The 16,023-nt window shown below is 33.3% G+C and overlaps 2 protein-coding genes across 3 annotated transcripts; both read right to left on the bottom strand.

Annotated features, from left to right (window-relative positions):
• Window positions 1-164: 164 nt before the first annotated feature.
• LOC123891633 (protein FAR1-RELATED SEQUENCE 5-like) lies at window positions 165-3,070 on the bottom strand. Its single transcript, XM_045941547.1, has 2 exons — window positions 2,185-3,070; window positions 165-1,738 (listed from the first exon to the last, which is right to left on the bottom strand). The coding sequence occupies exons 1-2, from the start codon at window positions 3,068-3,070 to the stop codon at window positions 165-167; spliced, it is 2,460 nt and encodes an 819-aa protein (XP_045797503.1).
• Window positions 3,071-8,251: 5,181 nt separating this feature from the next.
• Window positions 8,252-15,246, bottom strand: LOC123890442 (pyruvate kinase 1, cytosolic). Of its 2 annotated transcripts, XM_045940054.1 has the most exons (17): window positions 14,958-15,246; window positions 14,787-14,883; window positions 14,251-14,348; window positions 13,966-14,121; window positions 13,730-13,807; window positions 13,417-13,548; window positions 13,215-13,295; window positions 13,037-13,108; window positions 12,842-12,931; window positions 11,954-12,098; window positions 11,564-11,652; window positions 10,550-10,645; window positions 10,222-10,289; window positions 9,971-10,070; window positions 9,531-9,575; window positions 8,843-8,902; window positions 8,252-8,722 (listed from the first exon to the last, which is right to left on the bottom strand). In XM_045940054.1, the coding sequence occupies exons 1-17, from the start codon at window positions 15,024-15,026 to the stop codon at window positions 8,570-8,572; spliced, it is 1,629 nt and encodes a 542-aa protein (XP_045796010.1). In that variant the 5' UTR covers window positions 15,027-15,246; the 3' UTR covers window positions 8,252-8,569. The 2 variants fall into 2 exon arrangements, with proteins under 2 accessions (XP_045796010.1, XP_045796011.1); XM_045940055.1 differs by lacking the exon at window positions 9,531-9,575 and having other exon boundaries at window positions 14,958-15,191.
• Window positions 15,247-16,023: the final 777 nt, after the last annotated feature.

The following is a 16,023-nucleotide window of genomic DNA, read 5'->3' as shown; positions in this document are numbered from 1 at the left end:
AATATTGGGGAACCATTTGATGTACTTAATGGTTTCAGTGTAGTTAAAATATAGACGATGGTTATTATAATACCAACAAAAAACATGAAATGACCAAGTACGATTAATACAAGTCTAATGTTTTTGTAACAAAGTCTAATACAAAATTATAACATGTAAATATATCAATCAGCAGCCTCTTTCCCCTTTAAATCCTCAGCCCCTCTCTGTTTTCTCTTCCGGTGTATAAGGAATTTCTGGTGTTCTCTAGCCAATTCATAATCACTTTTAAGTCGTTTCTTTGATCTAATTGGATTTGGTCTTTTTTTGAACTTTGGACCAGTCGACTTTTGAGCATCAGATGCTTCACTGACAGCTGCTGTATTGCAAGACTTAGATGGCGTAACGGAAGATGACTTAGATGGCGTCACGGAAGATTGAACTGTATGAATACCTTTCGAAGTAAGCAACTCCTCTGCCTTTCTCCCAGCTTCAAGAACACCATTAAGAAAAATTTGAGAAGCCTCAGGATCTGCACAAACACGTGTACAAAGCTTAACTGTAACAGCACAAATTTGTTGATATCGTTGTGCTTGAGTCGCGCCTTCAGTGGCAACATTGATAGTAGATTTAACAGACTGACGCACATCTCTACACCAACGCTTTAACACATATTCTGCAGGTATTGTCTTCAAACCATGATATTGCACAGAACCACCTAAAAACTCCAATATTTTGAAAACATGTCGACACAAGAAACCCCTGTTCTCAAACATACGGCATGTGCAGCTAATACGTTTGGCCCTAATATCAATTGTCACAAGCCGTTCATCAAGTCGATCATGCTTTTCAAAGTTTGGGGAAAGGTTTTCAGCAACTTCTTCATCCAAAACATCACGGTTTGAAGGCCCATCATTACAAGCATCATCATAATTAACACCATCTACTTCCTCAGGTTCATCAACATGTACAATTGTAAAAACTTTGAAAACCTTATCAAATGCAGAAACTTGGGGTGTGACCTCTTCATAAAAGTATTTGAAAGAAAAATCATACTGCCTATGAATGAATGCAAAGCAAGTTGGGGTGTATTTGTTTACAACTGACCGCATCAGTTGACTGTTGGGATAATTGTTTTTTGCTCTAGTGTTTGCAGCCTTAAAGTCTAACTCAGTATGATTATCCCTCATTCTCTGGACCATAATATTAAAATGATTGAAGAATATAACAAGTGAATGATCAGGCTGTAGAAAACGACGGAGAAAGGCATTGAAGGACTCACTTAATTGAGTTGTTTTCAAACCAGCAGTAAAATGAGATTTGACCCAAGCTGAAGACCAATGCATACGATTCCTGTAAGTTTGAACAAGCCACTTAAAGTCTGCAGTTGGCCTTCCATCAAAACAGGTTTTCATCATCTGATCCCAATTGTAATCAAAATCTGATTCAGTCTCAACATTTGAAATCAAAATATTCAACTCATCAAAAAAAGCACTATTTGCACGAGACCCGAGATTCTTCTTTGCATTCTCTGCCATATGCCATGAGCAAAGTCCATGAAAAACACCTTCAAAAATATTTGGAACTGACTTCAACAATGCAGTCGCCTGATCCGTGTATATCGATTGTGGTTTTTTATTGGACATACATTTCAAAAATGTTGTAAACAACCAGTCAAAAGTTGCTGCAGTCTCGTCATACAACAGGGCAGCGCCAAATAACACACTTGTACGATGATTGTCAAAGCCCATGAATGCAGCTGAAATGTAAAAATGAACCAAATCAGAACAAAAAAAAGCATATATCAAAGTTACAGTATAGCAAAACCATTAGAGTGGTCAAATGGTTTAAACATGTTATACAATGAAACCATAACTGTGGCTAAATGGTTTACCAATGACCTACATTAGAAATTATAAGAAATATATAAGAAAAACACCTCTGATAACATCACAAGACTACAAATCTCATAAGGTACAAATTTGGTTAGATGAAAACAATGATGGAACTACTATTCATATATTATTCTGCTAGAAACCATTAGAGTGGTCAAATGGTTTAAACATGTTATACAATGAAACCATAACTGTGGTTAAATGGTTTCAATAAGTTCAAATTACCTATACTATTCATGGCAACACAGTGCATAACATAATGATATCAAACCAGTAATTTCAAAACCTGATAGAAGTTCAAAAAACTAACCTAAAGGGCGATACTGATTATTGGTTCGGTAAGTTGTATCAAAGCTTATAACATCACCAAATAAGGCATAATCAAGCTGCATAATCCCATCTGCCCAAAAAATACTAGCTATATCTTCCGCAGCATCAACTTGAATATCATAATAAAAGGATGGTTTCGACAGAGCTTCATTTCTAAAAAAATCTTGAATCACGGTTGCCTCACCAACTAGCATCTCTTTTTGCCGATTTGTCATCAGATAATTCTTTAAATCCGAAAATCGAAAAGGCAAGTTATCTGTTCCTCCAACTCCCTGACCCATGACTTCATAAGAAGTTCTCATCGACATCCCGGCTTTCGAATTTATTACAGCAAGCTGTCCTTGCACTTCATTGACTTGTCTGAATGATCTCAAGTAACATCCATGTTCCGGTTTATGTAACGGATGACAATGGGGCACATCCCATTTGTATATCTTAAAGACATTCAGAGTTTCATCCAACTTCAAAAATATGGCAGCTGTACAACCAACCCTTTCCTCAGGTTTTTCTTTTACTTTCTCAAATTCAACCACAACCGGACTCTCTGATTTTGGCTTGTTCTTCGGATCAAGCAAACTTCCTTTCTTGTAACCTTGTTTGTTACATCCATATCGTAGATAGTGTATTTTATCAGTTGGCTGATTCTGTGAATTGTTTCTTGATTTTAACAAAATCCGAATTGAAAACCCACTTTTAAGTGCATAATCACCATAAAATTTTTCAACCTCTTCAACCGATTTAAAAGCAAGAGACTCCCAAGTTTCTTTTTTAGTAGGAGAGTAGCATTGCAAACTATCAGCAAGTGTGTCTGAACTATCAATAACAGGCATTTGGGCAATTCCAGATGAAGTTGATGTCAAATCCATTGAAAACAGAAACAATCCCCTATAAACGACAATCATTTAACATTAAATTAACCACTGAAAACACCAAGCAAAGTAACATGCATGCAGTAGTATACTTAAAATATCATTTACATACACAAGCGTTGTTCTTTAAACCATTGAACAGTCTTAATGGTTGTACTGTTGCACATCTGGAAACCATTTAACAATAATAATGGTTGCATTTAATTTAAAGCAGATGACAATAATGATGATGATGCTGATAATGATACATTAGAATTAATCCACTAATATGAAGACATACAACCCAAAAATTCATCAACATTACAATTAATTGAATAATAGTAATATGCATCACCAATGAGTAAAGCAGCAGTTCATTGCCCTGTATAGAAGCTTGCAAACATAGAGAATGTGATACCTTTCTGCATCAGTGCAGAGTCCAATTTCATCTACATGCTATGTTCTACATATTTGTCAAGAGTCCATGTACCATTACTTTATCATCTAGATCACAAAATTTTGAGAACAAATAGGAGTATATGCCTTTATCAACAACTCTTTTTAAGTATGACTCTAGTTCCCATCTAGACAAAGAACTCTATGAACCTTACCAGTTACCATCTTGACTGAACATAACATACAGTTTAATTAGTAGCATTTTTTTATTAGTAGCATTGACCACTCTTCCTTTATCATCTATCAAGTACTCTACAACACGGACACTTTTGGTTGAAGACATGTCTGGTGTCCAACATATGTCAGTATTAGACACCAACACAACACCGACACATGTAATTATATTCAGTTAATTCATTTTCTCAAATTATTGACAATGTTCACTTGTCAAGCTGAGTCCGACGTCTATCCTTCATAGATCAGAAAATTTCTCCAGACACAACCAAACTATTAATGTCCACACAACAATTTGTCTTATAAGCTAACTTCTAACTATTTCATTCTATATTTACCTTGATTTTCCTCCAAAAGTTTCGCCTTGTCGTCTTAATCTTGTATCTAGAGAGATTTTCTTGACGCTACTCACTCGTGCAGTGCTGCGAAACAAACGCCTCTAAAGAGTCGATTGATCAACACTTATGTGTTCAACAGTCTGTCATAAAAAAATTGTCAATTATACACAAAATTTGTCAAGATAGCAAAAGGCAATATACTTTTCATTCATATATAGCACCAACACAACAAGTAATTATCACTACCTGTTAATTTTTAAGAACAACATGTAATTATGCTAAAAAATACACTAATTACATGATTAATAATTCAGTTACCATACTCTAGTTATACTGAATTCATTTATTTAAATGGTTTCAATGTGTTGTCTCCTGAAACCATTACTAGTGCAAAAATGGCTTATCAATGGCCTCCATGCAAAAATTGTTAAAAACATAAATCCATTAGAAAAAAACACCCTCCCTCTGATAAAATCAGCAGACTAGCAATTTCTTAAACACCCAAACTAGTGATTCTTGTACCTCTTCATGCAAATCAATAAATAACCACAACCATTCACAGATTTAACAAATACTGAAAAACACATAATAATCAAAATCAGTAGAAAAAAAACTCATGAAACAACCTCCAAATCAAATGTGATCACTGTGATTTGAACTGTGTTTGAAGTAATGTTGCCGGCGATGTCGATTAATGATGAAATCGATTTCGGTGATGATGATTTCAGCGAATCATGGAATAGGTGACCGTGATGATGATTTGGATGATGATGATTCCGGCGAATGATGCAATCGGTGACAGAGATGATGATTCCGGCGGCAGAGATCGTCGGAGAAGGTTTGATAAGCTCGTGTGAAAATCGTTTGAAGAATTCCGTTAATTTTGGTGACGGAATCCGTTAGCTCCTGTGAAAGAGTGTGATTATTACACGTGTCACGTAATCTGAAGGCTGAGGTTCAATTCCTTTGACAGGCTGAGATTGTAACACGTGTAAATGACATCTGGTGGTTGTGCTTTACTTATGCACCGTGCATAAGTATCAGGCTTATGTATAATAACTTCAGCCCATAAAAATTATCTCATGGGAAGCAAAATTATATATGATATAAATATTTATACAAAAACATATCAACTTATAAGCAATCAACGAATTTAATATTAAAAAATAGAGATATTACAACTATGATAGTATACTACATGTATACAAAAAAAAATTGAAGACAATTTTTTAAGATAATTTGAAGAAAACTTAATATCCTCTACTTTTGATAAAGGAAAAATTAGTTTACATTTGGCTGAATATCCTCAATTATGACTCCTATTATATTAACGGATGGATATTAACTGACATCCAACACCGTATTCTAATGCATGTTTCTAATTAATTATCGATTGTTTTTAGATGAGAATGTGTGACACCCTACGAGACACTTATCAATTATAATATTTTTATTTGAAATATTAGTCGGGGTTTTAAGGTGTTACAATGAACCTGATGTATATTTAATAAAGAGTCGATTGAAGATGAATTAGTGGACAACCATCTTAAATAAATTTATCGCAATAAAAAAATTATGATATAGGAAATCATGCTCCAAAAAATTTTACCTTACTAAAATCCTCGCATCTCAATTTGATAAAAAAAAAAATTTATGCAATGCGTATTATTTTTGCATCGTGTTCCACGCATCTGAATATAATATATTGTCGGGGATGAGGAGAGGATAACATATCACCGAACTAATGTCACTCAAACTACTGTGAAATAGAAAATGACAACAACTTTGATGTTGTGAAATCAAGACACCTATAATGAGGCTAATGCTATGGTAGTGGTCCACCGTGAACAACTGATATATCGAATATAAATTTTATAAAATTTATTGTTAGATTGAAAATTTATATCATATAGATCATCCATAAAAAATTTGAAAATTATTTGATATGTTATTGAGACTCATCAAGATTTACGGTATTTAATAAACTGTTAATACAATTGTTAATAAAATTGAAAATATATTATTATTTTTGCATCTTGTTCCACGCATCTGAATTGTTTTTTTTTTGTCAAATAGCTTAGTGGCTAAAAAATTCACCTTAAAGTAAATAAGTGGAGTGTCCCGGGTTCGAACCGGGCTCCTGCACATATAGTGTGATGTCCCTACCAACTAAGCTAAGCTCACGGGGACTTCAGACATCCGAATTTAATACAATTGTTTTTATTGTCGCTATTATCAGGATATCTCTATATATTGTTGCATCCAAGAATGGAGAAATGCAACTCAAACACTGTAGCTAGCTCTTTCTTTTGATCAAGTATGCTTTGGTTGTCGTATTATTTTAACTCTTTTTCTTACCAATATATACCATGCATGCATTTCTTTTTACATGTTAGAAACTCATGAGAAATTATTCAGAATCAACTGATCCCAATTAATGGAGGAATAGTTTGATTAATAATTAATAATTAAATTATTAAGCACCTAACTAACCACCGTTCTAAACGTTCTATTATTACTTTCTTCGGTCTTTTTTATAAGGAACACTTGAAAAAATAACACAGACTAAAAAAGTTAATTTTTGTCATTAATAATTATAAAATTTTATGTTTTATTACAAAATCTTGGACTAACATGAGAAATAGGTCTCTCTAATTAATGCACTATAGCATTTGAATGGATTATTTCATTTTATTTAATAAGGGTATAAATTGAATTGTGCGGAATAAATTTAAAGAATGTTCCTCTTATATAAAAAAGAACATGAGGGAGTATTATTATTATTATTATTATTATTAGTAGGAGAAAAATAAGGGGAGTGAGAGAAAATAAGACATTAATTATTCCCTTTTTATCCTATACAATGTTGCCCAGGTTAGAATAACTTTTATTATTATTATTATTGTTGTTATGGTGAAGCCATATCGGTGGTGAAATAATGTTGCATTGATGCATGATGTGGTTGTGTTAATTTGTTCGAACTTTAACTGGCTTTCAAATGAATTCATTTGCAGTAATGTTCCCGATGAAGAAGGTAGAAGGATGTGCCAAGACGTGGTGTGATATAGGTGCCAAATATAAAGGTTGTGGTGATGGTTGTAGTTGTCTTGCGTGGGGATTTTTGATATTTTCACTTTAGGCTCTCCATGGTTTTTTTTTTCACCCTCTGGATTTTACTTTTTTGCCCTTCAATAAAAATTTCGGTTTCTACGAACCGAATAAAAAAATTCGGTTCCTGTTAACCGAAATTTTTCTGAATTTGAATTAGAAAAAACTTCGGTTTCTGCGAACCGAAGTTTTTATCAAGGGCAAAATTGGAATATTTGGGGATATAAAAGATACATGGGGGGCCCGAAGAGAAAATATCGGGATTTTTTGGTGGTAATTGCATCGATGGGCTTTTCAAGGAAGCAGTGAGAGAAGTTTATAACGTATGTGAATCTGACGAAGTCTATTATCGTTTCCTTAAAAAAATGATATTTTGGTAATACCTCTAGACATATCCTTGTACCTAGCTAGGAGAGATGGATCCATAAAAATTATCTCATGGGAAGCAAAATTATATATGATAGAAATATTTATACAAAAACATATCAACTTATAAGCAATCAACGAATTTAATATTAAAAAATAGAGATATTACAACTATTATAACATGTATATATAAAAAAATTGAAGACAATTTTTCTTTAAGATAATTGATAAAGGAAAAATTAGTCTATATTCTGCTGAATATCCTCAATTATGACTCCCATTATATTAAGGAATGGACATTAACTGACATCCAACACCGTATAAATATACGATCCGAATTCAATTTAGATTTGTTAGTCATTATTTAAGTTCTCTTCTGTCTTGTCTGAGACACCATCTTGTTGGACTAAAAATTTTAAGAATACAAAAATATCTCAAATATCAAAGTACCCCATAAAAATATTGGTCAGTACTCAAGTAGTTTGATAGTTAAGGATGTATCATATTTGAATTTAATCTATGCATGCATCTCTAAGCACAAAAGCACTCTTTATAGAGGAATACAAAAATTTGTTAGTTTGGTCGGACAACAGACTGAGTAATATAGAACAGCGTTAAAATGGCCTGTATGTTTCCGATTGCATTGCATAGTTCTTAACAATTAGGCGTATAATGCATATGCTGATACAGAGTAAAAACTAGCTACTATAAGCATGAGTAGCCTGACAATAAATATAACGAGAAGCTTTATAGTTTATAAAGATAATCTATAATATATTTAGTTCAAGTTAACAAATACTAACTGCAAAAATTCTGTTTCTATTTGGATTGCAACTCAATCCAGTTCCAAAAAATTGCAAGGGCATGTTCCCTATGTTAAGTATGATATCAACCAGTACTAATTAATAATTAGCCTAACATTCATTTTCAATACATAAGAAAAGAAAGTATAATAACTAGCCACCAAAACCCAGTGGAGATAACTTCAAATCGTGAAAGCAGAACGATCTGCTCCTTCCAAAACTTAGTGATAACCAAAAAGACAAAAAAGAAAAGCTTCAACTGTGTGAATCACTTAATCTTCAAGCTCGATTATCTTGACTACAGATGCATCTCCAACTTTCTGGCAAATAACCACTCTATCATGTGGCTTTATAACTCCCGCCATTTTTCCATGATCAAGTGCTACCTTGAGAATAGACTCGTTACTAGCACTTGTTGATTCAGCCTGCAGACAAAGTATGAGATGAATACTTAGTTAGCCTCAGACCATCGAATAGATGTCATGCAGAATGAAATGACAAAACAAATAAACTCGTGAAACATCCCCACAAGATCAGGAACTTACAGGATGTCGAGGATCAGCGAGCATGGGAAAGAGACCTCTTACAATAAGTGATTGCCTTGCCTGTGTCATGAATTGTAAGTTGGTAAAAAAGATGATAAAAAATAAACAACATAACATTCATCCTGGTAAATTACAAGTTTCTAATCACGAAGATGGAACTATGTGTCCAAATCCAGGCCAGTAGAGCACCATCTTCCAAAACTGATTGTATTTGCTTTACACAGGATACAATTAATAACAGTTGGCAAAACTTGGAGTATACGTATATTGTATTTTTTTTTTATACATATATGTGAAAAATATAACTAGATAGACAAATTACTGTAGATCATATTTCATAGTAAAATATGATTGTAGCATAATTATAAAGTATCTAAGTATAGATAGAGAGTACTCCCTCCGTCCCTAAATATAGAAAATCGTGGACTAAACCACAGGAACTAAGAGAGTTGGTAGTGTATTAAATTTGTTAATAAATGATATTGTTTTTACAAGTTTACCCTTCAAGAGGGAGAATTAGTTAATGTTTCCATCATAGAATTTATTATTGGATGCAGAAAAAGAAGTAAATTAATTGGGGGTATGTTAGTAAAAAATAATTGGGTTTTATAAAAAGGGGCAACAAAATTTCTTATGAGTTGTTAGTTGGTCTTATTTTTAGGGGTGGAGGGAGTAGCATAGTAATTACATTAGAAGTAAATAAGCTTTCCCACAAATGTGTTGGTAGTTGGTCCTGGAAACAAGAAACAATGGAATAAAATGTCTTTATTTAGCAATGTAATGAACACAAATTGATTTTACTTAAAATGTACAATTTGGTTTCGGAGTAGTAAAGTCAAATAATATTTGGGATTATTGTGAAATGTTAAGAACTCAATATGCACGATATAAACTATGTATTCTACAACGGTTTTTAGAAAAAAATTATTTGATAGAAAGTTACTCATTCATTAGTCATCCTACAAAATGTTGCTCGTTAATCATTGGTGCAAAACTTATTTTACATTTACAACAAATGGATATTGCCTCAACCGGTCACATCCATGGATACCTAAAAGAAAATAAGCAATCCATGGATACCTAAAAGAAAAAGGGAAAAAATGTAAATGAGACAAGTTAAAATCTAACCTCAAAAGCTCCACTAAAGCTCCATTTTAGCTGATTTGTCTTAAGTCTGGGTATCACAACAGAGAGAACAGGCATTGTTGGCCTATATTTTGCTATCAATCTGAAAAGTGCACATGGCAAGTTTAGAAAAGTCTTCAAGAGATTTGTGAAAATACAAGGAAAATAAATTAATATGAAGATTAATTTATCCATAAGACTCGTTCTCCTTGATGTTAACTATGAATGATTCATATTTTATGCAAAGAAAGTACCTTGCAGCCCTTCCAGATGAAGTGAAGCAAATGATAACAGAAGCCTTCACCTTAATAGCTGCACGTACCTAAATAAATAGGATTTTCATTTTATAAGATTCCTTCCATATATGAACTTAAAACAAACACCAAGACAAAAAAGCAAAAATTACTCTTTTTTAAAATAAAAAAAAAGGATCCCCTACATCATAAGGGCCCATCAAAGGCTTAGATGCTGATATTCAAACTATAACCTATGACCACCACAACCTTGCCACTTTCACCTCACCACCTCAAGCACTGGGAATCACCATTAAAAAAATTAAGGGCATGGTTAAAATGTAATTACCGCAGAGGATGCTATGGATTCCAAATGGGTCATGGGTTCTCCCACATATTTGACTGTCCTCTTAAAAAAAAGTTCTTGATTGAAAACTTTCTCAGCCTGAAACAGAAGGCAGAGATATCAGCTGGCATTCATGGTAAAATTTCAAACAGGTTATTCATATGAATCAAAGGATTCACATAACTAATGCCATGCTATGCTATTATGCAAAAGTATCCTTTCAAACCACCATAACAAAGAAAGAAGCACAAATGACATGAATAAATTAATATTCAAATAAAGAAAAGAATCGAGAATATAAATAATGGCATGCTATGCTATTATGCAAAAGTATAGAAGGTTTTACACATATGTAGGTGCAACATATGATTCATAGTGAAACCAGAAATAAACAGATTTTAATAGAACAGGAAACCAATTTGGCTCATCAAGCAACTTCAACCGTATACTTTTCGGCCCCGTTTTGCTTGTATATCACTACTAGTGAATTAAGTTAGATAAAGAAAATGAAACAAATCGACTGGATCTGTGGCTATCAACTCAGGTCATTCAGACAATAGTATCTTATTCGGGTTACAAGAAACTGAAGAAATGAAATTTCATTGTATAATAATTTCCTCTTCAGTTACAAGGCATATATGTGCATTATATTGTAAAAGGGATGAATGGTAATAAATTATTATTTGTAATTTGTAAAATACAAGAGATACTCAGTAATACCAATTATAAGGTGAAAATACTGAAGTCATGTACATCTCTCTTGACAAAGAAAAATAGGCAGAGCCATCGAGCACATTATTTCAGGAATTTCTCCATTCAAACATTGCAAAATTAGAAATGTCCTTAAAAGACTGGAGTTATCAGCCAGCAAACAATAATATATCAATTCAAATCATTTAAGCCAAAAACTCAATTCACAGGTTTTTTAATAGCAATATTCCAAAAAATCGAAAATCTAAATAACAGAACAAATCTCAAGTACCAAACAAAATTAAAGGAGCTTTGAAATGCACTTACTTCTGAACAAATCCTGCCAACTGTAGAGATAGTCTCGACAGGGTATAACCCACGTAAAGTCTCGGCACCCAGAAGAATTGCATCACTTCCTGTATATTAATAACAGTTCAATAAATTAAATAACGACTAACCATTTCTAACAACCACATAGAAGATGGAACAAACACTAGTAGATAAAAACATCATTGACAAGGGCCAAAACCAGGGGAAGAAAAGAATAAATATTTCTTAATAGTCTTTATTAATCAGGAAATGAAGGTTGAAAGGTAACATGAAAAAAATATATCAAAAGCAAAGCAATATTTCCTGCCTTTGATAATGACATTAACATAACAGCCTACAACTATAGTCACCAAAACAGCTAGTGGCATCATATGACTAGTGACTCACCATCTAAAACAGCATTGGCGACATCGGTGGCTTCCGCACGTGTTGGTCTTAAGTTGTCGGTCATGCTATCCACAACACGTGTGAGCACAGCAGGCTTCCCAGCCATATTACACTTGTAAAGGGCAGATTTTTGGAAATAAAATACCTACAAAAGCAAATGAGAGTTGATTAACAAAAGCATGCAGCACTACTCCACAAAACTTATTCCCAGCCATATTACACTTGTAAAGGGCAGATTTTTGGAAATAAAATACCTACAAAAGCAAATGAGAGTTGAATAACAAAAGCATGCAGCACTACTCCACAAAACTTATTTTCTTTCATTGTTCTAGGTTTCGGATTTAACATCAACCCACCCCCCCCCCCCCCCCCCCCTGATAGACCACTATTGATGCATTAACTAATAATATAAAATAGTGAAGACTGATGATTTTCAGAATTGTCATTGTAACTATATATATCATATATAAAATCATACAGTTAAAACAGACATTTCAAACGGTTTTGAAAATATAGTAAATTCTGTTGTTTCCAAAACCAAAATAACCTTATTCAACTTATTAGAAACTGGCTGGCTGCTTAGGAAACTACACATCAGATACCTCGAATATCATATAAAAGATCCCCAAGTACTTAGTTAGGATATAGTATCCATCTATTTGATGGAACTTTATTTGACCTAGAACACCGATCTAAAAAGAAGTGGCAGATAATCTAGGCAAGAAAAAGTTGGGTTGAAGCGTGTACTTCAATTTATTCAATGAACAAATCTTTAGAATATATGAAGTATTAAGTACATTATCAACATGCCTAAAGCCACACAACAATACAGGATAAGTAAAAACACTTCAAATTACACATAGAGACTAATTACAACAATAATCTAACCTTCTCTGGTGGAAGATCAATGCCCAAATTCCCACGAGAAAGGATAATACCATCTGCTTCTTGTAGAATCTCATCAAAATGGGTCAATCCCTAAAAAACCATATATATAAATGCATTTGAATCAGCATAGCTGACAAGAATATAATTTTCAGAGAATTCGAGTTTGTCCAATAAACTATGAAGAAATGAGTTCACCTCAACGTTTTCAATCTTCGCGAAAATTTGAGTTTGGCTAAGATCACCTAATGTAGAAAGGAATTCACGTGCCTGCATTTTAAACACACAGGGTCTGTTAGTAGAAAGCCTGAAAACCGCAATAGGAAAAAAAAAATTAATGACCTGGCGAACACAAAGGATGTGGAACACAAAGTACCTGGCGAACATCTTCAGCATGCCTAGTATATGACAATGATAGAAAATCAATTTTGTTTTTTACTCCCCAGGTGCTTATAACCTGCAACAAGAAAAAATGATACCTCAGAACTTTAAAGAAACCTACAATCCAGGCACAGGGAAGCTCTACAATTTGACAGTGAGTAACTCGCTAAAAGATGCAAGTGAAAAGACGAAATTACCTCCTTGTCTTTCTCAGTGAGGGTCGGCAAATCAATATGAATTTGAGATCCATGCAAGGTAAACAATGCCCCAGCCAATGTTGCCGAATTTTTTACAGTACAAACAACGTCCTGCCCTGTAACTTCAGCTACCTGCATTGTTTCAGGTAGAATTCATCATACATGTAAGACTTCATTTCAACTATTTCTATCCATGCCAGTCTAGGCGGCTAGGCCCGTAATATAACATATCAATTTTGGAAATTTAACTTCAATTACACAAAACCACAATGCAGATTAAATATATACTCAAGAACAGCGCAAACAGTATTACCTCTAGCCATACGGAAGTAGTTTCACTTCCTGTGAACAAGTATTGACCAACGAAGATGGTGTCTCCCGTCTTCACTGACTGTAAACAGTATGAATAAGATTAAGGTTCAAATTAACACAAACGTTGCATCGAAAGCAACAAAAAATGAGTCTATTTTGCACTAAGATAAGCATAGGTAGTTGATACGAATAACATGATCCAGGTAAATTCATAGAAGTTTGAAAATTTAAGTGAACCTTGGCCAGTCCATCAAAATTGATTGGCAGTATCTCTGAAGAAGCTTCCTGTCCCTGATCAGGAGTCAGAATAACCTGACTATCAGCCTGAAGCGAAATTGATGTCTCGTTTTTGTTAACAACCTGCATCTCAGCACCTACTGTGTCCAACATAACCTGACAAAGACAACAAAAGTTATAACAAAAAATAAACACATCCACAAAACAAAAGCTTAACCTTAACAAAACAAACAAAAAACATGCAAAACACAAAATGCACTTAGTTTTAAAGTATTAACCACTCACAGCACATAGCTTCTTAGTAGTTTTGATAGCAGTCTTCAAATTCTCCAAAGTCTCCTGGTGATATTCAGCATCACCCCAAGAGAAATCGAAACGAGCCACTACAACAACATTACAAAACCTCATCAAACAACCGTCTATTAAATATCAGATTTTTGCACCGTTAGTCAATCATAATCATCATATCATTTAAAACAGGGTTAAATAGATTTTTAGTCCCTATAATAAATATCTAGAATTTTGTTTTTATTCAATGTTCCCACTTTTCAACCCCTCCAAAGTACAAAACAAGTATACTTTTAGTCCTATTTAGGATAATTAGTACAGAGACTAAAAACAAAAACAAAATTCGAGATATATATACGGGACTAAAGACATATTTAACCCTTAAAACTATTTGACTTTAAACGTAACTACTTTTAAAGTCCTTATAAAGTCACATATGATCGGTTGTGATTTATTGACAGTGTAAAACTATTTTATACTAACAAGACCTAAAAAACTTGATAGATACAAATAACAACAAGAAGAATATATACCAGACATTCCAGCTTTGAGACAAGAAGAAATAACATCAACTGAACGAGATTTAGGTCCCAATGTACCAACGATCCTAGTCATTGCAGGAAAGAAACTCTGAAAAAAGCAAAAAATAATTTAATAATAATAAATAAATAAAGAGAAATTAAAAATAGGTTAAAGAGAGTTACGGATTTGGCTGGCTCGAGTATTGAGATCATGCGAATAGGTTCTTCGATAAGCAAGTTACTGGAATGCATTTTCGGTTGTTGTTGTGGTTTTCCGGTAAGAACCCTAATATCGACGAAAACGAAGCGAGAGAGAGAGAGAAAGAAAGAAGAAGAATGTTTGATCAGTGGGCTGCGTGAAGAGACTGATAGAAGAAAGTGCGAGCGTGTGTTTTTAATTTAAATATAAGGTTTCTTGGGGAAGAATATGCTTTTTCCCCTCTTTATTTTGCTTCTATAACCTTTACCGCTCACTCACTTCACAACTTTCTCTTCACGTTTTTCTCAAATCTTTTTATTATACTTTGGTTATTTTATTTATTTTAGGGTTAAAAAGTTTATGATTCTATGAAGAAAAAAAATTATGATTCTATAAATTTTTAAAATTTTGTTTTAGAGTTTTCTGAAAAAGTACAATTTTGTAAGTTTTTGTCTTTTAAATATCTTCTGGCACGATTTTTTGTTCATGATTTTGAATTAACATATATATGTCAACAAAATTTTAAATTATTTTTTACAATCATATTTTTGAAACATTATAAAAAATCTCTCTTGTACGATTTTAATTTTTTTTTAACAAGAGAATAATTTAATATTAATTTTTAACTTTTTAACACTTAAAAAATTTATATTTGATTAATCTTTTATTAAAAAATAATTGGGGGACATATTCTTATAATATCATATGATGAACATTGTGTGCAAACACCATGTCAAAAAATGACCCAATATAATGGTTGAGTTTGTGAATGGGTTATACATTTGATGGTTTCTGTTCTAGGAAGATTTCTCTCCCAACCCCCCTCAATTCTTTTCTACCCCCCAAAAATCCAAGTTTGCCCCTTGCGGTTTGAAACATTTTTGCCAAAAAACTTCGGTTCGCGTTCACCGAAGCCAAATATTAGACCATTTCGGTAACTGCAAACCGAACATTAGCGTTTTCGGTACACAAAAAACGAACGTCAGCTTGTTCGGTATCTGCGAACCGAAATGTCCTAGATTTCGGTACGTTGGTCGCTGGAATTAGGCC

The sequence above is a fragment of the Trifolium pratense genome, linkage group LG6, assembly GCF_020283565.1.
Source record: "Trifolium pratense cultivar HEN17-A07 linkage group LG6, ARS_RC_1.1, whole genome shotgun sequence".
Lineage (NCBI taxonomy): Eukaryota > Viridiplantae > Streptophyta > Magnoliopsida > Fabales > Fabaceae > Trifolium > Trifolium pratense.
The sequence above is the reverse complement of the archived record's forward strand: the minus strand, read 5'-3'. Positions and strand labels throughout refer to the sequence as shown.

Coding starts and splice junctions, on each gene's coding strand:
- LOC123890442 (XM_045940054.1), bottom strand. CDS start 15,026: ATGCATTCCAGTAACTTGCTTATCGAAGAACCTATTCGCATGATCTCA. Junction 14,884..14,957: donor TACTCGAGCCAGCCAAATCC/GTAACTCTCTTT, acceptor TGCTTTTTTCAG/AGTTTCTTTCCTGCAATGAC. Junction 13,109..13,214: donor ATGCTGAAGATGTTCGCCAG/GTACTTTGTGTT, acceptor TTTAAAATGCAG/GCACGTGAATTCCTTTCTAC.
- LOC123891633 (XM_045941547.1), bottom strand. CDS start 3,070: ATGGATTTGACATCAACTTCATCTGGAATTGCCCAAATGCCTGTTATT. Junction 1,739..2,184: donor TAATCAGTATCGCCCTTTAG/GTTAGTTTTTTG, acceptor TTTACATTTCAG/CTGCATTCATGGGCTTTGAC.